The 26,127-nt window shown below is 42.5% G+C and overlaps 1 protein-coding gene across 9 annotated transcripts in view; it reads right to left on the bottom strand.

The window, feature by feature from the left end:
* MOB3B (MOB kinase activator 3B) overlaps window positions 1-26,127 on the bottom strand; it is a 91,377-nt gene that overhangs the window by 45,348 nt on the left and 19,902 nt on the right. For 8 of the 9 annotated variants that reach the window (XM_080572944.1, XM_080572945.1, XM_080572940.1 and 5 more), the window contains one exon: window positions 6,895-7,498. In XM_080572944.1, coding sequence (XP_080429070.1) covers window positions 6,895-7,312 — 418 coding nt within the window. In that variant the 5' untranslated portion in view covers window positions 7,313-7,498. Of the gene's footprint in view, window positions 1-6,894; window positions 7,499-10,823; window positions 10,843-26,127 lie in introns of those variants that run through there. The other variant, XM_080572946.1, reaches the window with a different exon arrangement.

The raw sequence follows: 26,127 nt of genomic DNA, 5'->3' as shown, positions 1-26,127 counted from the left end.
ATCACAGTGTGCTGGAAAGCTCCATTCCTTAAGAGCGAGTGGTCTGGCAGCTAAAGGACAGACGCCTCCAGGTCCCACCAGGGTCACCACACCTGCTGGTGCACTGTACGTCTTGTTTCTTGCCTTCCCAGCAGTAAAATCAGAGTGAGCACAGATTCTGAAATCTTTTAGTCTTTACAGAGCCAGCCGACACATCCCTCTGCCCAGGAGCTTTCGCTCTACCATTCACGCTACCACTTAAGTCTTTATTCTATTTCACTTTTTCAGTTTCTGTAGCATGGATAATAGAAGAAGAGATCTGCTTTTCTGCATGTTAACAAAGATGCTTTTTAGCCCTTATGGATGGCTGTAATACAGAAAACCTGGCATGTGAGGCATCAGCCTTCTAATGCCCATACTCCAGGTGAAGAAGGATTTCTTCATACCAGCAGTGCCAAATCCTTCCCATGGAATTTGCACTTACTTTCCCTTGCACTTATCTTCTATTATTATCAGAACTAGACTGAAAAATGGGTTAATTTATGTGCTTTAGATAGAAGTAAACCAGAACATTCCTGAAATGGCACATCTAGCATCAGATCAAGAGGGTACACGAGGGAGATGATACAGCTTTGGGAGCACACTCACCTACCAGTCAGGCACCTGCACTCTGAAAATGGTATTTGCTGCTGCATCACTGAATTTTTACACTGATCCAGGCAACATGCTTGTTTGGGATTTACAACATTCATTCACGTGGTGAGACAAATTTGCATTTCTTCAGCTCATGCATGAAGACTAGCTAGCGATTTTCTAGTCTGCTTTGAGTGATGATGGGTAGCATGAATCTGGTATCATCCCAGAAAACTTCCCCATCCTGCCTTTCTCCAAGATAAAGTAATGTGCTATTAGCTGTTACTCGCAACAGACTGCTAAATGCATGCCCTGCCAGCTAAGCTAGGTCTGTAGCATAGAGTGGGGAAGAACGTAATACTAGTGATTGTAATGTAAGAGATGGGGCAAAGAGCCTAATTTCAAAATTTCAGGTTGAGGTAGCCATTCAAAAACCACTTCTGGAAAATGGAGGAGGTAGTGAAAAATCACTTGGAAGGAACACCTCTGGAACACTTTGAAATCCACTCATCACTTAAAACAGCATAATATTCCCACATAAAGCACTTCCTTACCAGACAAATAGTGGAAAATCCAAACCGCTTATGCCTTTAATCCTTGGCAATTTTAGCCGAATGAAAAAAAAAAAGTTCAAAACTTGATTAAAACTGCACAGCAGACTGCTGCATGATGTACATCACTCCTTACTATTACCCCAAGTAATTAGCAGTGATTGGGGTTGAGGACTGTCTAGAGTACTCCTAAGATTCAGTCCCTATTCTTGGATAAGCAGAAAGAGCAGACCAATCAAGGCATTTTAGATTCCGGACAAAAACAGGGAATCAAATTGCTCCAAAGTATAATCAGTCAGCGAGAAAATAATGCAATGCTTAAAAGGCAAGATACTTATCTATCTAGTAAATGACATGATTCACCACCCAGATGGAGACAACACAATGCTTATCAACCTTCTTTGATGGTACTCTTGAAATGGCACATCCATCTTCCTGTTTAGTTTACAGAACAGTATCTGTTAGATCCTGAACCATGGGAATGGAAAAAAGGGGAGAGAAGGAGGAGGTTCTGGCATATCAACTCATTTTAAAATATCCGTGTGTTATTTTCCAGGCCCATATACTTCAAGACTCCAAACTTTCTGAAAGGATAATTGTGCTGCTGCTGTAACTTTACCCTAACGTACACATAAGCATGGAGCTCACACTGTTTCATGATTACAGAAAAGCCACAGCATGCAATAACCTACGTCTTGCTGAACTCTCTCTTTACTTCATTTGTAAAAAAGATTACTGAAAGCTCTTCTAAGTACATACATGTGCTGAAGAAGGGACCAAGGACAGGCAGCAACAGCGGAAAGAAGAAAAGCTTTGCAAAACAAAATTCTTCTTTTAGCCAAATCCAGCATTGACCTAATAGGTGTAGAAGAAAGAAAGGAGTGCGTGGAGTTCACAACTGCCTTCAACTGGTAGCCGACAGCTATATCCATCCACCGCTGGAAGACTGAATGACCAGCTAACAGCCAACAATCCGACCCACTCCCTTCAGCCCCAGCAAAGCTTTGTCTGAGATACGTTTTCAGCTGAAATCTTGGGCATTTTAAGAGTGTGCTGCCATTTTGAGAAGCCATAACCAGGCTATTTGATTACAGTAATTTAATACCTTTGAAATCCTACTCCATGCAAACTTTCCTAGCTTAGAAGTGATTTTGTATTTCCACTAAATGCCAAATTGCACCTTTTTAAACTGCTTAATCAGCTTATAATCAATTTAGCTCCTGTTCCTTAAGCATCCTGTCAGTGCTGCAATCAGAATTAAGAATAATAGGACAATTCAGGCTGGCAGGGACTCTGGGAGGTTTGCAGCCCAGCTTCCTGCTCGATATAGCCACAAGGTCAGAGCAGGTTGCTCAGGGTTTTATCCAATTTGGTCCTGAAAACCCTCAAGGATGGAGACAGTACAACCTCTGGGGCCCCCTCTCCACCATCCGAGTGTCTTCATGGGGTGAAGTTTTTCACTATGTCAAGTCAGAAAAGTTCATGTTCTTGTTTATTTCAGCAGAACTCTCTGTCTTCTGTACCGTCTTTGTACTTGAAGCTATGGACCTGATGAAGAAGTCATGTGGTGACATTCTCCAGCCTGTGTTATGCTGGAGGTCACATCAGAGTAGATGAAGATAGTAATCCCTCGCGGACTCTGTATCTGGGCATCTTCCCCAGAGACTCTTAAACAGGAAGAAAACATTCCAGTCACTCAAGAATCTAAACAAGACAGAATTACTCCCAATTTAAGCCTGCAAAGGGGAGAAGGAAAAAAGACAACTGACTTTGTCGTGTTTAGGAAGCAGGGCCTGAAGGGAACACAACAGAAGAGCACTGCTTTATTTGTTAGCTCCTTCCTCCGACACTGCCCAAGCCCACATGCTGTAGGCAGACAATTAGAGTTCAATAAAAGCTGCAGCTGCCTCAAGGACTTGCTGCTCCAAATGACTTCTTCAGCCTGCTTACCAAAGTGCACAGAGATAAAGTAGAAAAACACGGCTTGAGGCAACGGACTACAGAAGTTGTCCTTGCGACCCATGGAAATAAATCCCTTTAAAGGTGTTTAAATAGTGAGGCTCCTAGGTTTCTAGAAAAACAATTAGTATTATGGAAGGACAAAAGTTTATCGCAAAGCTAAACAAAACCCCAACATGCTATAAAAATCCATGCTTGGGCCTACCACTGAGAGCTTCACCAGAGTGACCTCCATCCTGCTCCTGCATTCCCGTTCAATGAGGGGCGGCACAGGTCAGGGTGTGTGGCTGGCTTCACACAGAACTCGTTTCCAGAGCTGTCAGCTGCTTTAAATCCACTTAAAAATGGACAAAGGAAATGGGGAATAATGGGAATAAGAACAAGGTCATCATCAGTAAAATACCCCACAGGCTGTGAGTCTGTTTCCCAAAGACAGTCCTTAAAACTTTGCTTCAAGCAGAAGTGCTCCTCATGTTCAGCACCTGTTTTCGTCACGTTCACACAACTCTGAACAGCTCCTCGGCTCCCGTACCAGCCCCCTTTTCTCCTGCCACCAGTTCAGTATTGGCAGGAGAGCAGCTGGAGGAAGAGGCCCTTCACCAGCATGACTGGAGAAAGCAGAGAGGAGCCAGAGCGCAGGAAGCAGGCGGGCTAGTGAGCGGCCACAGGCCAGAGGTTATGGTGCTGTTGTAAACACCGAGAGGCACTTGTGTTAAATACGGTATTCATAACTATTTATAACTTGACTGCATGTGGTTAAAAGAAAAAAAGCACAACAAGAAACAAAGGAAAGAAACAAAGCAAAAGCACACCAAGCTGGGCTACCCCCGTCCCTCTTCAAGCAGTTTGCCTGAGGTATGTCAAATAAAAGAGGGCAATTTTAATAGGATTAAGCTGAGAAAAATGTGTACTAGTTCCTATGGACAGCTCCTATAAATCTCACTCTAGATCCCAAACTTATCTGCTAATGGAAAGGCCAACTGAAATCCCATCCACTGGACATATGCCTTTTCCAGAGGAATTCTCTGCAGACCATATGCTGCAAAGATTCAATGCAATAAATCAATCTCCTTAAGTTATAGCCAGATACTATGTTTTAATACTGATGTACTGTTAGTAATGGCATACCTACGCCTGTTTTGTTTTGACATTTGAGAATATCGTGTTTCAAGCTCTATTCCAACTACTTTGAAGAAGGAACAATCTTAATTTTCACCGCCATTAATCTCTCTGAATGAAAGCAGAGGTCTGCATTAATGCTAAACGTAACAGCGACCCTATCGTGCATTTAACCCAAGTCTGCTGCGGAACAGGCAGGAACAAACGGTGCCCAGCACCATAACAAAGCTTATCTCCCTGATCAATTGTGAAAAGCAGAGCATGTAACAATACACGTGCTGAGCTATTACATTTCATTCAGCTGCTTTACTCACGGGACTTGTACAGGCTGGTAGTACCATCTCCATTTTACCAGTAGGAAATCAGAAAGATTCCTTTGAAAGAAAAGCACCTTACCCTGGAATGGGTCCCAGGGTCCCCGATGACTTCTGCTACCTGAATATTGTCTTTGTTGGAGATATCCTGACCCAAATATCCCTTTGGCTTTTTGTGTGCCTACTCAGGGACTTGCTGAGAGCAGAGGTACACAGAACTCCAGATTCAACACAGTGTGCATCTCTTTTTCCTAAGATCTAAGGTCTCCCAAGCAATCATGCCAACAGTTTCACACCACAAATGGGTGAATCCAGAAGACAGTGAGAAACGAATGGGCAGGTGGTCACCACGGTATCTGCAATAAAAGCTCAGGAGGAGTGGAAAGTGGAATACAGATGCAAATGCTGCCTCATGGAATACTTCTTCAAAGTTTTTATATAAAACATCTTTATTTTTTTTTCCATTCACCTTCACTTCTAACACAACCATGGCACAGTCCAACACTCCACGTAGGCTCAAGCAGTCTCTTTCTCTTCCCTGATGTCAACTCGGGGGGGGACAAAGACTTGTAACAGACATCGAGCATTCCTGCTTGTATCGGGGCCCAGCCCCATTGCAGAGACCACAACTCTGTTCCCTTCCTCAGTTTCACCACGTTTGATTCAATCCACAGCAGCAGTAGCGGATATTTACTGATTCCTTCTTACGCTTGCAAGAGATAAGCCTTCAGGATAAACGTTCCTCTAGATGTATCTTACTGAAAACATACAGGCGAAGACACTAGACCTGAAAGCTTGCGTGCTGTTTTTTTTTTTGTTGTTGCTTCTGTATGCCTGTGTGTTACTTGCTTACCATGCCCATGTTCAAGCCACAGATATTTTCTGCATATACAAACTACAATAGCATAGCATGACCATGGAATACTCCAAGACCAAAACTTGGTATGACAAAAGCATGCAAAAACACCAATGGAAGCAAAAACATCTTTCACTGCACCCCAACCTGCAGCCCAACCTTCAATTCCAAAATTCATTCATACCAAAGACACAAAAATAACAAATGTTTTAAGAAATCAAACTTATTTTTCACTATACAAAAAATATGGTGCTGCTTCCTGTGAAATCTTGCTTCTAGCTAAATTGGCAAAGTATAGCTAATAAGGCATAGCTATATCCTTCCTTCTACCTACTAGTTTAGAAAAGAGAAGGGATAAGGTATGGGAAGCAAACCAGAAGTCTGGCCAAGCAAGCAGCAGTCAAGGCCAAGAATAAGGCATTTCAAAGGTTAAGAATGATTACCAATACACGCAACCTCTTGATGTATCATCTCCCAACACTTAGCCACAGGCTGTAACCACATAAACTGCAAAATATTCTGCTGAACTAAGTTTAACATATAAGCATTCTTGTTTGTTACTAATCCAGGTATTTACATATCATCTCACAATTCTGATAAATAGCTCCCAGTTTTTGCACTTGCAAGAAGTATATCAGGGCTCATAAAATAAAACTGCTAAAGTTTACATAATTACAGTGACATTGCTAAGGTACAGCATCCTTTCTCATTACCTGCAGCAACGGTAAAGATTTAGGATCTCTACACTACACAGTGCACTCTTCTGCAAAGTCCTCCTCCTCCAGAGCAACCTATTCAAGCAAAGAGACTTTCACCTACTTGCCTACTCTTCAGAAAAACTAACTATAGTATTAAAAGGAAAACTGTGCTGATCTTAACAGCTCCCTTCTCCAGGCTGTCTGCTTATATAGTTAGCAGGCTTTGCTGTGGTTTCTAGAAAATTACTCTTCTTAGAAACAGTAATTTGGAGACTAACTCACTTCCTAGATCATCTTTTTTGGGTGTGAAGTCACAAGAGGGTGGGAGAGCAGAGTTCTCTCTATTCCTGACTCTCCACTGCCCTGTATTGAACAGCGCTGTACACGCTTCCAAGGGAAGACACCACTCTGCTTAGGCTTTGCTTTCCATCCATGCTGCATCTGCTTAAGTGGACAGACAAAGCACAAAGCAATTCAAATTTAATTAGCTTTCAGTAAGATAATAATGAAATGTAGACCACCTTTAACAATTAACCTGAGAAGCAGAAGCTTACCAGGGACAACTGGCTCAAATGAAAACCTTTTAGGCTACAAACCCCCCTGCTCCCCATATTTAGCAGCCACAATTAACACTTCATACATTTCAGCCTATTCCTGCAAAACCCTCCCACTCATACTCGCTCTTTTAAAGGCTTGATTTCCACAGTCCCTAGAAGTGACGTCAGCAAGGGAACATGCTAAGTACACAGAATGAAACGCAGTTTACGGTTCTTCCTTGCACTTACCTACACTTGTAGGAAATATATCCTCATTGTTAATTTGCACCTCAATCCAGTCCATGAGAAGATTCATGTACTGGGGTGCTGGCAATGCTGTAGGCTTCTTGTACTTCATGTCATCCTGCCACCGGTACTCATACTTAGGGCCTCCAGACATCACGGGGCAGGTCCTCTCTGTGCAGAACTCACAGATAGTTCCATAAATGAGGTTGATCCTGTTGAAGAAGTCAACAACGTGGACAGCTACCCAGTCATTTTGATCTTCTCCGCTGGGCAACTGCACAGCTGCTTTCAAGTCCACACCTGAGTTCAGAGAGGCTTGTGCTCGTTTGTGAAGCTCAAACCTCTGGGTTCCAGGTTCAAACTTGCGTTTTGGACGGAAAGTCTTATCCTTATTAAAGACTTGTTTGAGTGCTATGGACATGTCTTGTAATCTCCTGCTCTGCAGCAGATGGCAGAAAAGCACTGTTGAGATTTAATGCAAGTATCTGAAAACAGTTGCTCCCTGTCACAGGTCTTCCAGGTTCTTTTCGTCACAGAAGTTTGTACCAACTTCAAAGCAGTCTACTAGCTCTTCCACTTGAAAGCCTTCCCAAAAGGCTTCATGTCCCTAAGGATATGGAAACAATATATGTTAATGGTAAGCTCAAGTCTAGACCCATCTGTTTGTTACTGTTTTACCATCAACTTCTAGTAATTATGAGCTGAAAAGTAAACTTAGAATCCAAAACAAGCCAGCCTTAAAAACTGGCCAGTCCCTAACCTGAGTTAAATGAAAAGCTTCATTTTATTTAAAGTAATAAGGAATTAACACCTCTGTCTTTTTAAAATATCTACACACACAAACGCTCTTAAGTTATCATAAAGATGGGAATTAAATATATCTTGTACAATCTTACCATCTTTGTACCATTTTTAAACCAACCCTTCCATTTTGCTGTATTTTACAGTGATTGAGCACCATACCTAATATATGTACAAAATTAGCAGACAAAATACCACGTGACTATTTAGAAGTCTTATCCAACTGTTCCTAAAGTGACAGATGGTATCTCTTAGCATTCAGTCCTCTTCTCCATAGGAAAAAAAAAATCCATGAGCAAGATTTCTCCATATTTGTTCTGTATTTTTAATTAATGGGCTATTTGTTCTGCAGACCTCACAGAATCTAGTTAGAGTGGAACCTACCTACAGTACAGCACAGGAATAATTACTGCATTCCACAGACCTGTACAGAGGTTGTTATCATTTTTGACCCACCCTCCGGAATTCAGCAGCAGTGTTAATTTTCCACTGAACTGCGTAAAATGATTAAAAAGCAATGGTGAAGCTGTCACTTTCTTTATAGCTCTATTCATCTTCTCCACAGGGGAATACTTGGCATAGTGGATCTATGACTCGATGCACAGCACTGCCAGCTGGTCAATGGAAGGGATTGTCCTGCTCTGCGCTGATGCGGCATCACTTCAAGCACCGTGTGTGGTTTTGGGCAATAAAATATAGGAAGGACATAAAAGTGTTAGAGAGCAACCAAAGAAGGGCTATGAAGATGGTTAAGGGTCTACAGGTCAAGATGTACGAGGAGTGGCTGAGGTCCCTGGGTGTGTTCAGCCCAGAGCAGAGCAGGCCGAGGGGAGGCCTCATGGCGGCCTGCAGCTCCCTCACGAGGGGAGCGGAGGGGCAGGCGCTGAGCTCTGCTCTCTGGGGACAGCGACAGGACCCGAGGGAACGGCATGGGGCTGGGACAGGGGAGGGTCAGGCTGGGGGTTAGGGAAAGGTTCTGCACCCAGAGGGCGGTCGGGCACTGGGACAGGCTCCCCAGGGCAGGGGCCGAGGCACTGAGCTGCCGGACTGCAAGAAGCATTTGGACAGTGCTGTCAGACATATGGTCTGTTTTTTGGGTAGTCCTGTGTGGAGCCAGGAGTTGGACTCATGGTCCTTGTGGGTCCCTTCCAACTCAGAATACTCTATGTACCTACTCTGACTCGCAACAGAATGATTTTAGCAAAAGTAGTTTTAACAGCCAGCCTGACTGAAAAAAAGTAAATTACTGCTTTAGAGCCTTGTTTCTTGTTACATATTCAGATGCGTGAAAGAGTATTAGCATCAGTAAATGCAAGCAATTAGTAGGTGATAGGATAGATAGGGGCTAGCTCAACAAGAATTTTGTTTTAGTATCAAAGGATTTACAATTAAAGACTCAGAGAGCAAACATTTCATGCTGTGCATTATTTAAATTAAATAACACAATGTTTTACATTTGCACAGTTCTACAAAAATCATACCCTATCGGTGCATAATGAATACTCTCCAAGGGATTATGCGTGCTCCACTGTTTTCCCTAAAAGAAATCACATCCGTGAAAATTCTGCTAGGTTGTGTGTTGAAAGCACTGCATTATTCTGAAGACAGTTGCCCAAAGCTTTGCTGAGGGGCAGAAAGGACTAGAAAAAGGTAGTTATTTTTTCTTAAGCACCACAAGAAAGTTGCACATACCTAAGCAAAGAGAAATCTAATGTGCTAGACCCCATCTCCATGCAGTAGAACAAAAGCACCATGAAAAATACTCTCCCAAATGGCTGGAAGATTAGCATCCACTCAATTTACCAGCAAGACGCAGCTAAATAAATCCAGAGACATGTTTGCTTCTCCTTTTGCTGATAGCACAGCTTTACACTACCACGCAGAGATACTCCAATCATGAATTCATAAACAGACATACTTTCTGTGCCAGCAAAATGTTAGACGTTCAGGGATGAACTCCATGCAGACCACTGTCAGATCTGACATGGCCCCTGACATAGTGTTCAAGCACAGTGCAGAAGTGCTGCAACCTGATGAAGGTCAGGGAAAGACTTGAAATAAAGCTAGCCTTGTAACAATTTATTCGCGTCATTGGCAGGAAATGAGGGCACTTTAAAGAGACAACTTTTGCCCTACAGTTTGTTGTTTGTTGCTAAGACCCGAAACTTCCATCTCAGATGCTTAGAAGCTCTGCGGCTGTTTAACGCCCTTTCAAAGGACTGGCGAGTACTGCTGCTCAGACCGAGCTGGTGAGTGGCACACTTTGAGATGGCATCGAGCCAAAGTCCCAGTCTGCAATAACAAGGATGCTAGCAGTGGAGCTTTACAGCTCAGGTAACTAATTTTTCTAGTCTGGCACTCTAATGTGGCCACTCGGATTCCCTTCCTCACCTGTAAACATTTACCATTCACCATAACGTGACAAGAGTTTTTATTTAAAACAGCAAGCTGAGCACCAAATAAAACTCATCTTCAAAAGATATATTTTGAAGCACAGTACTTACTGCTGTTAAACCTTTTCCAAGAAAAACAGAAGGCACCATATTTTATAAGCTATTTTCTACTGAATATACAAATGTTATCATATTTAATATGTTCACTCAGCATGCATTCAGTAAGTTTGCAGAAAAACAATTAACAGAGAAACCAATTAAGAGGTGAAGCAACCAAAACATTCACCAAACAACTCATTATCTTGACTCTTCTGTGTACCAAAACTTGATTTTTTTCCTCTGTCTCTTAAAACGTCACAGAAGGCTGTGCAAAACTAGGGACAGGTTACTTGCTTTCTCAAATACTTTCACATACAAGACAGAAAAGTGTATGGTCTGAATTTGACAGAAATACTACAGTGAATCAGCCCTCTGAAATTATTTTGTATACATTGCTTCCTGAGGGTATTTGCTGTCTATTTAACCCTGTTCTTCACTCAAAAGCTAGCAGAAATGAATGAAGAAATAAAGAAGAATTTTGAGACACCCCCCTACTGCTTAAACAGACCTCGATCTTGCAGGTTATACAATGCCCTTACTGCCCCCACTAAAGCAACCAGCTCAGTCAGGCATTTCTAAACAGTTACGAACAGCATTGCCAATACTTTACTGGAAGAAAGAAGCTTTCATTTTACTTACAAGGGACAAAAGAATAGTCTAAGCATCAGCTTGTGGCTCAGCAGAGTACCTGATTTTCAGCTGAGATTCACGCAGGCACTTTAGGTTTAGACTCTTCAAAGACTTAAACTAATAGGAAAGCTCTAGCCACAGTCAAGGCTCTAAAAGTACCGTTACTGCTTAGGCAATAAAGTGCTGGTACTTAATAACAGGACGGCCACTCCTCTGCTTTGGACTGAATCACTAAACCTTTGCAGAAACTCATGCACCATTAGACTTCCAACACCTTGTAGCACTGTGGATCAACAACACGTGATGAGAGGTTTGTCATTCCATCATGGATCACATACTGTCAATTAAAACTTCGTAGTGTTAGACTTATAAAGCAAAGCTATTGCTTCAAAATCATACAGCATTATCAAAAGAAACTCATCAGATAACCTTAACAACAAGCAATGAGGAAAATTTCATGATTTTTAAAGTAAAAGAATGTAACTTGGCTTGCCCGTCATCATTTTCACTTCCATGACAATTTTAATCTGCAGAGAATGAGAAATGCTCCCAGTTTCATTATCTGGTCTTGACTAAATGCTCCTTGAAGTCTATAGTAGAGTAGCACCCTCCTTCCACATAAAATTGTGACTATTCCTAATGCATTTGGCACTGTTTTGTGTTCAAGTCTCCTCTCATAGCCCAGTAATGACCGCAGAACTTCTGATCTATACTAGTGTCAAAGGCCGAAGAAAATGGCTTCTGATACTTTATAACGGATTCTAACTAGACACATAGAGACCATGTTCTGGATGCACTTCTGAACTATACCCTTCATTTGTGGCTGTCCTGGTATGGGCATTGCAAGTAGATAACTCCTTCTAACATTTCAGCTTCTCCTCTTTCCTCTCGGAGTAGTGCATTTCTGAAGAGGTGTGATAGTCACCTGCAGCTTTTCTTGAGTAACTATTCCATGGCACAAATGATGTAGTTTGGTGGATTCCTTTGTTGGCAAAGTCATGACTGGGAATGGTTGCCCCAGATTTGGAGATGGTCTCAGAATGAAGAATTAGACCCACAGAATCTTCATGTGTGACATTAGCACCACAGTAATCAACGCCGTCCCCAGCTTTGTGTAGAAACATGCACATATAGAAATTTAGGCCAAGCTCACAGCAACTCATAATAAACAGCAGGTATACTAAGTCAGCACACGGAAATAATAAACCAGTCCTACCCACACAAATACCACACACACAGAAAAAAAGTAAAGCTTGATCACCGTCCTATCTGAGTCACTAACGAGTTAAAAACCTACTACATCATTTCTTCATATACTTTCTATTAAATCATAGGTAATAATAACATTAAGTGACACACTGTTTACAAACACGCCGTTCATCACAGCACTCTAGTGAGCACTACACTTAGAGGGCTGCTGGGAATGTAGCTGGTACAATTCACATTTTATTCATCAAGGAAGTGAAAAGATATGATCTCTCCAGCAACAATGACACGGTAAGCTGTCTATCCAGCAAGACAGTCTGAAAATCAACTTTTCATCCACTTATTTTTACATTTTTTCTTTCCAAAATGTAAGCCTTCATTCTGAGCACTTGCACTGTCTGATTCAAAGACAGCTGAAGCCTGTAGAAAAGCACATATTAAATCAAAATCCCATTGAGCACCAACATTTTGTAGACTTCTTATGTTTGACTTCATATTTCACTATGCATTTTACTACAGCTACATTAGACATCACGGGCAACAAATATTTTAAATGGAGGCGCAAATACATACCAATGCTCCTTTTTGAATGTACACTTTCTCTACATCCAGGCTCCTGTTTGAGAGCCAGTATTATAACATATAATGAACAGGTTCTCTAACACACTTAAGTATGAAGAATTGAGTGAGCAAAGGCCTGTCTTGAAGTCTGAAAACACCTTTCCTATTTACACATCAAAAACCATCCAAGTGAGTAGAAACAATAATATCCCTTGTATCTTATTTACATACTTAAATTTGTGCAATTCAGATAAGTTTTATCTGTAATCACAAGAAAAAAATGTTGCGCAATCATGCTGTGCAACTTCATGAAATGCAAAGAGTTTCCTCATGAACAAAAAGAAACACACACACACAAAACACCTTACCAACCTGTAACATAGATTTGCATTAGGGTTTTGGCAGAGTCAAAACAGAAAGGAAAAAGGATCAAGGCAAATTTAGGTTACTGAGAAAATGGTTCTTAAAAAGCACATACATGGGAACCAGATTTTGAAGGTTATTATATCTTTTTTCTACATGTTATCCTATCTCAAGAGTCTTGCAAACTCCATAAAGAGTGGGCTCCCAGTCTTCTGCAAGTACTTCTGTGTACTTCTGCAAGTCTCAGAAGTACACAGAAAAGCATAAACAATGACTTTGTTTCCCAGGTGCTGACGTGCTTGGTTTCTCCATGGTTTCTACAGCAAAAGCTTTCACGAAGAGCCAACATTATTAAAGAAAAATATGTCCTGCTGCAGCTTTTGTCCATATTTTGTGTTATTTACCTGGAGACATAGAGCATTTTAATTAATACGCAAAATAACAACAGAAACTGGTAGCATCCAATGAAAGGAAGTTAACTGATGCTTGAGGACAAGAATTTGCTTATGATAACAGAAGTTCCAGCAGCTTTAGATGAAGTTGCAGTTTGGCTTAAAGTCCTTCTCACAAAAGGATTCCTGTGGTTTCTTCACTTCTCTCTAAAGGTACCAGGACTACCTTACATTAATCCTTATATGATAACTGTAAGAACAACACTGAGGCTTCAGGGTTCTCAGGTGGAAAATGCTGACTGTAAAGTCAAAGAAATCAAAGGGCTGAAACACCTCTGCTATGAAGACAGGCTGAGGGAGTTGGGGTTGTTTAATCTAGAGAAGAGAAGGCTCCAGGGAGACCTCATTGCAGCCTTCCAGTACCTAAAGGGGGCCTACAGGAAAGATGGGGAGAGACTTTTTACAAGGGCAAGTAGTGATAAGACAAGGAGTGATGGCTTTGTACTGAAATCTGGGAGATTTAGATTATATGTAAGGAAGAAATTCTTTACTGTGAGGGCGGTGAGGCACTGGCACAGGTTGTCCAGAGAAGCTGTGGATGCCCCATCCCTGGAGGTGTTCAAGACCAGGCTGGATGGGGCTTTGAGCAACCTGGTCTGGTGGGAGGTGTCCCTGCCCATGGCAGAGGGTTGGAACAAAATGGTCTTTAAGGTCCCTTCCAACCCAAATCACTCTATGAAAAACCTTCTGTGAAAAGTCTTCCCAAAGTCAGAAACATTTCCCATATATAGCAACATAGCTATAGCTATCAATAGCTAGCAATAGCTAGCCTTTGTGCATGGGGAGACACAAGGAGCAAGTACTTTCCTGGGACTACTAAAAACCACAACTGTAAAAGATCAGAGAAAACAATATAAAGAGGATTTTAATAATTGAGGTGTCCAGGTTCAATGAAATAAATATAAATGAGTTTTGACTTGATTCTTACCTTGTGTAGTGCAGGAACTTCTTTTCTGTCCCTCCTCTACCCCATTTCTAAGCTATAATATTGGAAAGGGAGAGCAGAATACAATGGATACCTGTCTATAAAAGCTGTGTCCTTCAAAAATGAACATACTCCTGTAACATTTGACAAACACGAATTTCATTGGATCAGCTTCTGCCTGAAAATCTAACCTAAACTAGTATTGCGGCGACATTTGATAAAGGGAACAGAATCGTGCTTTATGCTTCTGAGAAACTATAGAGATTTTCACAGGGATTAAATTTAAAAACGATACAGAACAGGGTCAGTCCCTCTGTTGTGGCTGAGTAGCAATGGCTTACACAGGGGTGAGCGGACATACATCTTAGGTGTGAACTTCATTACACAAATGAAGCATGCTTTTCACTACAAGGATAAATGCTTCTCTTTTTAACAGGGCACTCACTTCTCAACCAGTATCAGTCTTTTACGAGTATAAAAGGAATTACATCCCATCTGAAGTTCTAGAGAGGTACAATTTAAGGTGAACTGAAAAAGTTCGCTCTCCCATAATTACAATACAGAAACTTTAAAATATTCATGGTTTAGATTACACTGAAGACTACCCTGTTTCTGTAATTCAGGAACTCAAGGTCTTGAGCTTCTACAGATTGATATTCATGCATGGGTGTTACTGTAATTTCTTTCTGAAAAGTTCTGTCCTGCCTCAACTCTCTCTTTCACGTTCCTCCTTCTTACCATGCCTTCTATGATATCTGGTCCAGGTGCTTACATTCCCTTGCAGGAGCTACATGAGACTGAGAACTAAACCACACTAATTGAAGAGACCACTCATTTTTCATCCCAGTCAATTTATTTGATCCTCTGCTTGGCTACACAGCACAGGGAAGAGGACAGCATGAATCAAGGTCTGTGGAGGGCAGAGGCTGGGACAAGTGGGACAAGAGGAGTTCCTTTTTAGCCACAGCCACTTCAGTGAATCACAGCGTTTACCATTGCCATCTCAGACCTCCCCAGCCCTTAAAGCAGGTAGGGAACTCCCTTTAGCTCAGGCAACTATTGAGGTTGAATTTTGACAGGCTGACAGATCACGCAGGGAAGAATTAAGTTCTGACAGTCCCACTGAATGCTGTTTTTTGGCTACGCACCCAGGTTCTTCCAGTTCTCTTCTTGGTTCACAGGCTTCAACTGGTCTGAGCTGTGGCTAGCATGCTTACAAGCACTGCCACGAAACCACATGCTCGATAAGTACACAAACAGCCTCTGCTTTCAGTGATCAAGTGCTTGTGACCTGCTACCTCCTTCCACCACTAACAAAACAAAGCCTTTACAAATGCAAGTGCGTGGTTTGACCAGCTGGTCCTATAACCACTGCTCTTGCAAACGCTTACCATACCAGTGGATTGCGTGGTTGGGCTGACTTACTGTGGTAGGAGCAGCAACAGAACCAGCTCACTAACCCTGCTTATGCCAAAATCTTTCGGTTTCTGTAGATGGGAGTCCTTACCACAACAGGCTACAGTTCTTACACTTTTATAGCATGTTGTTGCAGAATTTGCTGTGACAGAGAACTGTTATAATCTTTCATTCCTTTAGAAATATTGACAGGACTGGTGAAAGGTGTAAGAAAAATATAACAGCTTTGAGAGAAGAGATACAAATTGAACTATTTGGTGATTCTCTGTGATAATACACATCTGTCTCCTCCAGTTTGCTTCATTTCTGACTCCAACTAGTTTCAACTATGCTGCAGTCAGTAGGAGCTCTGACACAGACTTAATAGAGGTAAAATTTTACATTTACTCTCTGAACACTCTCCCTTGAGAGGAGAATAAGAACTCATTAAAGTATGGTTTAACTTCATAAATCTCTTTGTCGTGTTCAGCTTAACTTGCTCCTTAATCTACATTCTGGCTTTTAAAAGCACCGGCACAACCAAGTATACAGAGTTAAAGTATGACTTCCTGCTCACCCCTACTCTCTAAGGCCATCCACACAATTCCCAAACACAAAAGCCTAAAACCTGAGCTTTCATGTGAATCCACTGAAGTCTGCTGAAAAAATGCCCATGTCAGGTCACGCAAGTGATAGGGAACAGCAAAACATGCACATACAAAAACGTTCCAGCAGTCTGAGATCTGAACTCATGGCCTCACTCTTCTCCTTTGTGTACAGGCTAAGCAGAGGTCCTTCTGTACGCGGCGAGACAGCAGCTTATCTGCTAGAATTCAGCAGTTTATCCCCTGGGACTTCAAGCTCCCTACTCTGCCTCCACTGGCCAAGCTCGTTATTTTTGGTCCAAGACTTAGTTTCAGGAAACCACATATGTTGTCAAGAAAAAAAGTCTAAATCATACATTCCATCTCACAGTGTCATTTCAATTGAAACCACTCATTTTCATGCAGAGAAACAGAGATACAAATGCAAAGTCATGTTATGTACACTACACCGGCCAACACAAATAACTAAGGCTCTGCTGACAAAACAGGGCTTCCCGTAACCTTACATGCTGAAAAACAGATGCAGCATCTGTTTGACATCCATTCAGACTCGTTAGCCTTAGCCTGGCTTCTTCCAGCGAAGTTCAAGTTGACTGGCTCAAGGTGGACAGGGGAGAGGCAGGTTGCTGACAGAGAGCCTCAGCAGCAGTCCAGAGCAGCTCAGGATTTCAGAGATGTCTTCCACAGCACACATCTGCCAGCAGCATCAGCCAGTGTGCTGCACACTTTATTAAAGACACTGATAACTCTCAAGACAGCATAGCGATCTTGCATTAAAAACAATTACCCTTAACTCCATGATGCTGAGACAAAATTTGCCTAAAATCATGTGGGAGTTAGTGACTGAGGTGAAGCCTGACCCCATGCAGCCCCTCAGCTGGACCTCCATGAACCCAAAACTGAGTGGGGCTGCTATGGGCACTAAGAACTGCAGTAAGAAGACAGCAAAAGTAGCTTCACTGTTAACCATGGGCAGGGGGTATTTATTTGTCTTTATAAAGCAGCGTGAGCCCAGGCAAACTACACAGTTCTTCACAAACAGAGAAATATAAAAATGATACCTTAATTGTAAATATTTAAATTATTTATGCCAGAAGTCTAAAATCCTGTCCTGAAGTGCACATTCAGCAGCTGTAGGGACCAATCCACTGACTTTAATGCACAGCTCTGCATAACTATCAGAAGAGCTAAGTAAGAAAGATCAGAAATCTTTGTTTCCCATGGTTTGGATCAAAGTACCCAATGTATAGTGGGGTAGTGAAAGTGGCAGCAACTACAGTTAATTATGGACATTTTCAAACTCAGACCAAAGAGACTTAGTGTCAAGGCATTCCTACTTGTGTCTTTTGAAGAATACAAAAGATTTCACAGATCTAAGAGAGACGATTTTGTAAGCCAAAGGTCTGGTGGTCCAGTACTTTGCAACATGGCAAGTCCTACTGCGCTACAAAAGCATGTAATCACAAGGCATGGCCTTTGCAGTCGGAAGTAGGGTCACAGATGTCTGGTTGTGTGATCCGTGCTTTCGAAATTCAGAAAAATGCATCATCCACAGTGTTCATTTGTTTCTTGGTCTTAACTTGCAGGACTAAACTGACTTGAAGGCTGAAGAAATTTTTTCTGCAGAGGACTGTTCTGATCACCACCCTGCAATTTTACCGTGTTCAACCTTATCATTTGGTCAAAATGACCTACTATTATGCACTGAGGGAAAAACACAGAATCAGCTAAATATACGCATCCCCATAAACCAGACTAGAAACAGAATACCTGGGATGAGGTAGTCATCCACACTCCAGTGCTCTAAATCAGCAGCCTGTAATTTGCAGGATTCACTTGTTTAAAAACAAACAAAAACAGTGCTTTCTTTGCCATCTGGGAGACCAGAGAGATAATGTGAGTAAATGAAGTCAGAGACATGATCTATCGAACACTTACTATTGGAAAGAAAACTGAATATAATAACTACCTCCTCTGAGGACAGCCTGACTCCTCTCCAATTCACGATGACACAGCTGTTGCTGTAACAAGGATTGTTCATTGCAACAGAGAAAATGTGAGCTGAAAACGTCCTTCAGTGCAGTTTATCAAAGCCTAAGTAGCCAGGACCATACTAACTGCATACCTCTGCAAGAATCACCAGACAGGAAGATAAAGCACTAACACCAGAGGAGCCATGCACTAGCATTAAGTTGTAGCAGACAGCTAAGGAACAGCCCTCTTCCCCCTACACTCCCAAGAAGCTTCTAGTTTATGGTACGGCTTTATCTCTCCAGCAAACTAAACTACTGAAGATTTCAAAGCCTTTTCTCTGCCACTACATGCTGCTCAACCCATATTGTGCTCCAGAAGCCACTTAACATGGCAAACAAAACTTATACTCACTAGCTGATCTGGAAGGAGAGTTTCAGTGGTTTCTTAATTAGCCCCCATGGTAAGCAGTTTATATGCAGAAGCACAGCATTTAATTATTCTTTACAGTCTGGTTTTGTGGTCAGATCAACCATCATCCGGCACTAGCTCTCAGACTGGTTTTCATGTTTCCCTAAACAGTTTTGTACGCTGTAGTACGCTGCTTCCAGCCATGTACAAACAACTTTACTGTGAGACCCACAGGACCAGTCTCTCAACAGGTACAAAAAGAGGAAAACTTCCTTCCCTGCAAAATAAGCATCTGGCTTCTCGAACCAAGGTGCCCACAGCTGTTGCCAGTAAATACTCAATGCTACAGAAAGAAGGGAACAAAAATCATTACTTACACAACATGTAAAAATGATCAGTGAGGGATGGTTAAGATGGGTCCTTTCCCGACCATGATAACAAGCAGTTTACTCTGAAGCAGAATAACTGATTACTCGTTGGGGTCTGTGTGGCCGCAGCAGACAGCTAACAGCGAAAGCACAGCTGACGGTCATCGAAGGGCAACATTTGAAGGACTCCAGTCTGAGCTACAGTCTTTCTCTGCCTGGCACAGCTCAATTCACCTCTAACTAGGAACCGATTGCTGATTTAATTAAAAATTGTCTGTAAAGCTGGCACAGCTTTAAAGTGGGAGGTGTCAAGGTGGCTGAGCTTCCTCCTACAGAACTAGTTTATGCAGCGTGTTTCGCACACCATAATTTCAGTACCTCCCACACAAAATCTGACCAAGAAAAAAGAAAACATCATAGCTTCCCATTTCTACTTGTAGGCTTGCATGTAGTACATACGGTGATTCAGAAGCAAGGTCTCCATCTGTCTTGCGACCCAGTCACAGCAACACCATTACAGATATTTATTTGCTGATATAACTCCAAAATTTTAGTAGGGAGGTTCTGTGGTCAGTTTCATAATAAACCCACAAAACTTTAAGGTGGTTTTCTGTCATACCTCATGCCATGACCTCAAATCTCATAAAGCAGAGCTCTCTGCCAGACAGGAGAGTTCAGAGAGAACTGCTACAAGGTATTTAAGTCCTGGCACTTTTCCCTAAGGGATGGTAGATGCTGGGGATCCTATATCACAGGAGAGGTTGTACTATCAAACACACATCCAAACCAATGGATAGTTACAGTGGTTGTAGCAGCAGAGGAGTTCACATCACCTCTAACAAATCATCGAAAACATACAGACACAACCTGCACACCTGAATAGTCTAATTCTCTCAAAATAAGATTTCATAAGACTCACACACTTGTATAACCCTTAAGATGTCAGAGGCTGGTGCAGAGTAATTATACTAAACAACTCAGAAGACCTCTGAAGAGAGAAAACGGGCTTTGTGAGTTTAGAGCAGGAAAGCCACCAAAATACATGGTACAAAGCCATGCACTCACGACCTGTACAGATGCTCTGACATTGCGTCTTCTATCTTCATTCTTTTAGCAGCTCCCATACAATTTGGGAATCTGAATACACGGCACTTGTTTATCCACTGATATTCTGCAGCTGAAAAACTGATTTAGAAATACTCACTGCCAACATCCCAGGAAGGCTGCAAGATAAAATTTTTGCAGATAATTTGGAGAACCATACATAAAACTTAAGTTGTACATTCAAGTTAATTGTATTTAACTAAAGAACATCTACTAGAGAACATCCTCCTAAAAAGATCATTCATTGCTTGATGTTAAAAGGTGATTAGCAACTGAGGTTTCTACCCTACCCAAGCCCACTCCTCACTTTAGTAAAGTCTTCCAGGTGGGAAGCACTTGAATCAGAAACACGCTTTTCATCTGTTCATCTAGACCACGGCCTAGTTAACAGGACCTGCATCACACCACAATATGAACAAGAGTACCTGTTACACTGCTGAATGTGTCCATGCCCAGGTTCTGCACCCCTTTTCCTCTCCCTCTTACTTCCTGTCAGACCCACACATCCTGCAACATCCAGAAAATGGTGCCTTTTTCTTTTTCCACTACGGAGATTTTTTCACAATGAAGGTTTTTTTTTTCACTATAATAGTTAGCAATTCTACTGTGTCTTTATTATATTTAACATTTTAATTTATCGGTTAGAATTTTGCAGAGTCTTTAGCATTTCTGGGAACGCTGCTTATGGTCACAGGCAGGTTAGCACCAGTAATTTATTTCTAAACTGGCAGCAAGCCAGGACAAGCTTAGTCCAACTGCCCTTTAGGATGCTGTCATCATTCTGGTTGCTACATAAATAAACGGTTAGGAAACAGGATTGCTACCTTGCAATTGCTATTCTTTATCCCATTTCAATCACATCTTCTGCCATCCACACATCCCATATATTATGGTTTTGATCCAATCCCAAATCATTTGATTAAACCCAGCTGTATCGCACGCAGTATCTGCCATCAGGTAGGAAGAAGCCATCATCATTTTTGAGGCAGCAATCACCGCAGATCCCAAGAGTAATCCCAAATAATAGCACATCTACTCTCTGAGAAGTATGCCATCCAGGTGATTAACAGAGAAGACTGAACCCCTGTCCTACCACAGCTGGGACAGAAGCCCAAGTTTCCTTGTGCTTTTTTTTTCTTCTTCTCCCCTTCTCCCAAGTGCTTCCGGCATTCATGTTCAGCACTGCAACACGCATTGGCTCAAATGCCAGCTAAACAGCAATTTAGAAGGCTGACAGGAGGCACCAAAGCTAACGCTGCTGGCTACACCCTGTTTTATCTCTGAGTTTCTAGCCCAGGGTTCAACTAAAGAAAATAACTAGGCAAATATACGAAAAAAAGTGTAAACCACCCACAATTGCTGCTTGTGATATCATCATGTTCAGGCAGGTTCAATTATTAAATTATTGCACATGTGTGGGAGTACATACAATTAGGGAAGTATTCTTCTTGCACACTTCCTGTTTTAAGAACAGGACAACCTATCACAAATTATACAGCCTGTAAGACCAAAACTTATCACCCAATCCTTCACTTGCTTGTTCTAAAATAAAGGAAGATTAGCTCCGTTTATGTCAGAGCCAGACTGACGTGGCACTCCTGGGAATTCAGGACAAAAACCACCACTCTGAGATTTGTTCTTTAACATACCCACTGAAGGTAATGTGAAAAATGTGGTGCAAATAATAAATAAATTTAGTGAACATGATCACTATAAAGGAACATGATAAATAAAAGGAGAAAATCTTCAAGTACCGACTATATTAGTTACAATTAAGATGGAATATCTACTACCACTGGGAAAATAGGATTTTCCAAACTCTGGTAAGCATCACCACTTTTCAGTTTCTTTCAGCTCCAAATTCTTTTTTTTTCTTTTTTTAGAACAAATACAAACAACAGTACTGTATTTTCCACTGCTTACTGAAAGAAAGAGAACTAGTGAAAACAACAGGCAGAACTGAGATGTTCTGAAAATTAAAAAAGAAGTTAACTTGCAATACAAACATACATTCAAATTCAGCTACATTTTTGATCATTTGATTGCACATAGGAATTAAAATCAAGCTTATAGCAGTACAACGATCATGCTGGTAAATTTAAACACAAGATGACAGGTAACTCAGATGTCCATCCAGACCTCTCTAAAGGCCTAAGAATTACCCTATTATGAATATATTGATAAACTTTGAGAATGCAATAAACATGCAAGAGTGCTTCTCAGATTGCGAAGACCCCAAGCAAACTGTAATATGAAAAGTCCAACATAATTTAGTGAAGCAGGTAACATCTACAGAGAGATACAGATGTAACACGCAGCTGCACTGAGCTACAGAGATGTAACAGGTTCCTTTTATACTCTGTAGATTTTCATTAAAGCTTGAAGAGACGCCACCACAGAGGCACAATACCTGCCCAACACACTTTAAGCCAAATGAAATAATACCCCCCAGAACCCCACAGAAGAGGTGTCACCCGTGGTAGGCCAGACACACAAAACTCTTGCTTATTGACAGCACATTTCATCAGTGCGGCAGAGATCCTGTATCCAGAGTGTGAAACAGCATACTCCATACCCGACAGCTCCTCGCACAAAAGAGATTTCAGCATACAGTTACTAGAAGATAAGGGGTAACCCTATACACTTTTTTCTTGTATCACTTTGTCTTTGGGACTGTAGGATTAATTGTTTATTACCATTTATTCCAGTATCAGGCAGATGTTAAGGAACAGTTCCACTGAAAAAAAAGCAGGAAACATTACATCAAGAGCTATACTTCTTGTCTCTTCGGACTTGGTCATGTTTCTGTTTCTGGAGCACCTCCAGGCAGACAGGTCCATGTGGGTACCCAAGGACCAGCAAGCAGCCTCAGCTGGAAGAGGTCCTGGGGACTCAATGGCTCAGCCAAGAGTTGTGTCTGTGTGCACAGGTACTGGGATGGCTGAGAAAAGGGGACCTCTGTGGGGAATACTACGTCTCAATTCCTTCTTTCAGGCCTCAGCATCTCCAAAAACTGAAACAACCCCCGCTGTTACCTACTCTCTGCTTTGAGCTGAAACACCGGCACGCGCACAGAAGATCTTCAGGAATAAACCTGCAGTAAAAACACATTTTCACTTAAGCTATACTTGTTCTAAGCAGAGCATAAGAACTGAGGCGTGCCTTGCCAAGACAGGTGTAATAAGGAGCACGGAATAGCACAAAACTGTCCTAGAAATGCATAAATTTACCCCACAATCAAATTAACACCTTTCCTAAAGTAAAGCAGCAACCTTTTTGTAGGTAAACATGTTTCCATTTAAGTTCTGTGATTCGGATTTCAAATCCAGTCTCTACACCAGTTTTTGCAGATTATCAGTCATACCTTGCTATCATACCCACATGCCTTCACTCGTGTTTACAGATTGGAAACAAACACCTGCCAGCATTGCAATTCGCTACTTTAAATCTTGTGAACTTGAGTCCTAAAAACGCTTGAAAAACAGCTTTTACATCAGGTAAAATATACTGGACCATCGTACATTCCTTCCTTTAGTTTAACTAATAAAACAGGACTAACCTGTCTAAAGAGACACTTAGCTTCTATCATTAAGAACAGCATAAACTGTGTTGAATTTCATACTAACGCCTCACAGTATTACTGCAGCAATATGAATGGTGATCAGGACATAATTAAACCCTGGAATTTACAAGTGGCGGGGTGACATGAACAACACGATAATATACTATCTATCAGCTTAATTCACTGCATTACTGAGCACAAGCCTATATTAAGGGCAACTAATGGCCTTGCCTTAGAAATCTAATAATTACAAATAATAACTCACCAATTCCACCCTTCTGGACTGAACACCAGATTATATGGCATAATAAACAATCACACATTAAATAAGCGCATGAAAAAAAAATCCTGATGAGCAATTCGAGCAACTCCCAGCTACCTATCACAGCTGATGGGGTTGTAGGGAGTGAACACCTATGCCCCTCAACTGACATTGCCTAAACCAGGCTAAACTCTGACAGGGCTTAGGACTGAGTAAGTTTGGACTGTACGACTTACTGGGACAACACATCTCCTCCAGGGCAGACAAGCACATCCTGATCAGCTATGCCCAGCTTAGCACCGATGCTTCCTTGCTGCACGTCCTGGTTGGTACCAGGACATGTGGTGCAGCTGCACCATGCTCATCAGAGTGCTTGGGCTGGGGAGCTCTTATGGCCCTCCTGCATGGTTGGTCCAGCTGATCGATGTCCTGTCCAAGAACATCGGTGACACTAGCATGGATACATGGAGTAGTCTGGTAGGGGAAAGCTGCCACCACTGTGACTGACAACATGGCAGAAGTTTCAGCTTTCAGATCACGTGTGGGTCACTGCCATAACCAAGTGCATAAAGCCAGTGAATTCGTTCCTCCTGGGAGGAGTGCAGGGCAGCAGTAAGATGGAATGGAATTCGGGATGGAATTCAGATGTCCAAATGGAGGTATTTCTGGCATAGACTTCGACAAGTTGGTTCTTGCCTAGACTTCCATTATAGTTAATGGAGTAAAACTCATTTCTACAACATGACTCATCTCATCCTAGACATCCAAATTCCATCAGATACATCAGACTTAAAAGTGATCACCAGCCTCCCCTGACAATAAAGGTACCCTAGGGCAATCAGCTCAGATATGCAAGTCTTTAAGCTGGAAGCTGCAGATCTCATCTTTAACATCCCTTCATGTGCTCGTCTCTAGCACATAGATTATGGGCATGCTCTTTTGTGCTTGAGTTAAGAAGAAAGTTGGGCGAAGATGCATACATATAAGACAAGGTCACATTAATGTATCTACACATTGTGTGATTCTCTGATGCAATGCATTTTTACAAAATAAATATTATGTAAATACTGTATTAGGTCTTTATGAAAATGAATGAGTAATATTTCTTTACTGATTTTTAATACAAGCAGTATAGAAGTGCTTCCCAAAACTGATGATACTGCTACAACAGACCACGAGACAAAAGATTGGGTATTGGGTTTACATGGCAAGGTTTTGGTACCAGAGGCTGCAGTTGTGGCCTCTGTGAGCACAGCCCAGCAGCTGCCCCATATCAGAGCCAGCTCCAGCTGCTCCAAAAGGGACCCAGTGCTGGCCAGAGCCAAGCCAACAAGTGATGGATGTCGTTTGTGCCTCTGGGAGAGCAGAGTTAAGGAAGGGAAGGAAGTGCTGGGCAACAGCAGCTGGGAGAGAGGGGTGAGAGCCAGCCCTGCAGCCCCCAAGGGCAGTGCAGCAGGAGGGCAGGAGGTGCTCCAGGCACGCAGCAGCAGTTCCCCTGCGGCCTGTGGAGAGGCCCCTGGTGGAGCAGGCTGTCCCCCTGCAGCCCATGGGTCCCACACGGAGCAGATCTCCACGCTGCAGCCCGTGGAGGAGCCCCCGGTGGAGCAGGTGGATGTGGCCTGGAGGAGGCTGCGGCCCATGGAGAGCCCCCGCAGGAGCAGGCCCCGGGCCGGAGCTGCAGCCCGTGGAGAGGAGCCCACGCAGGAGCAGGGGGTCTGGGGGGAGCTGCCGCCCGTGGGGGACCCGTGCTGGAGCAGTTTGCTCCTGGGGGATGGATGGACCCCGTGGTACGGAGCCATGTGGGAGCAGTTCTTGAAGAGCTGCTGCCTGTGGGCAGCCCCCCCAGGCTCAGTTCGGGAAGGACGGCATCCCGTGGGAGGGACCCCACGTGGAGCAGGGGCAGAGAGGGACCGGGAAGGAGCGGCGGAGACGAAACGTCAGGGACTGACTGCAGCCCCATTCTCTGCTGCCTGTTGACACTTGGGGGGAGGAGGTAGAAGAGGGTGGATGGGGGCAAGGTGTTTGTAGTTTGCTTTTAGTTTCTCACTGCTCTAGTCTGCTAGTGATAGGCAATGTATTATATTAATCTCCCTACACTGTGTCTGTTTTGCTTGTGACAGTAATTGGT

The sequence above is a fragment of the Anser brachyrhynchus genome (genome assembly GCF_964034855.1).
Source record: "Anser brachyrhynchus genome assembly, chromosome: Z".
NCBI lineage: Eukaryota > Metazoa > Chordata > Aves > Anseriformes > Anatidae > Anser > Anser brachyrhynchus.
This window is presented reverse-complemented; position numbering and strand designations above follow the sequence as displayed.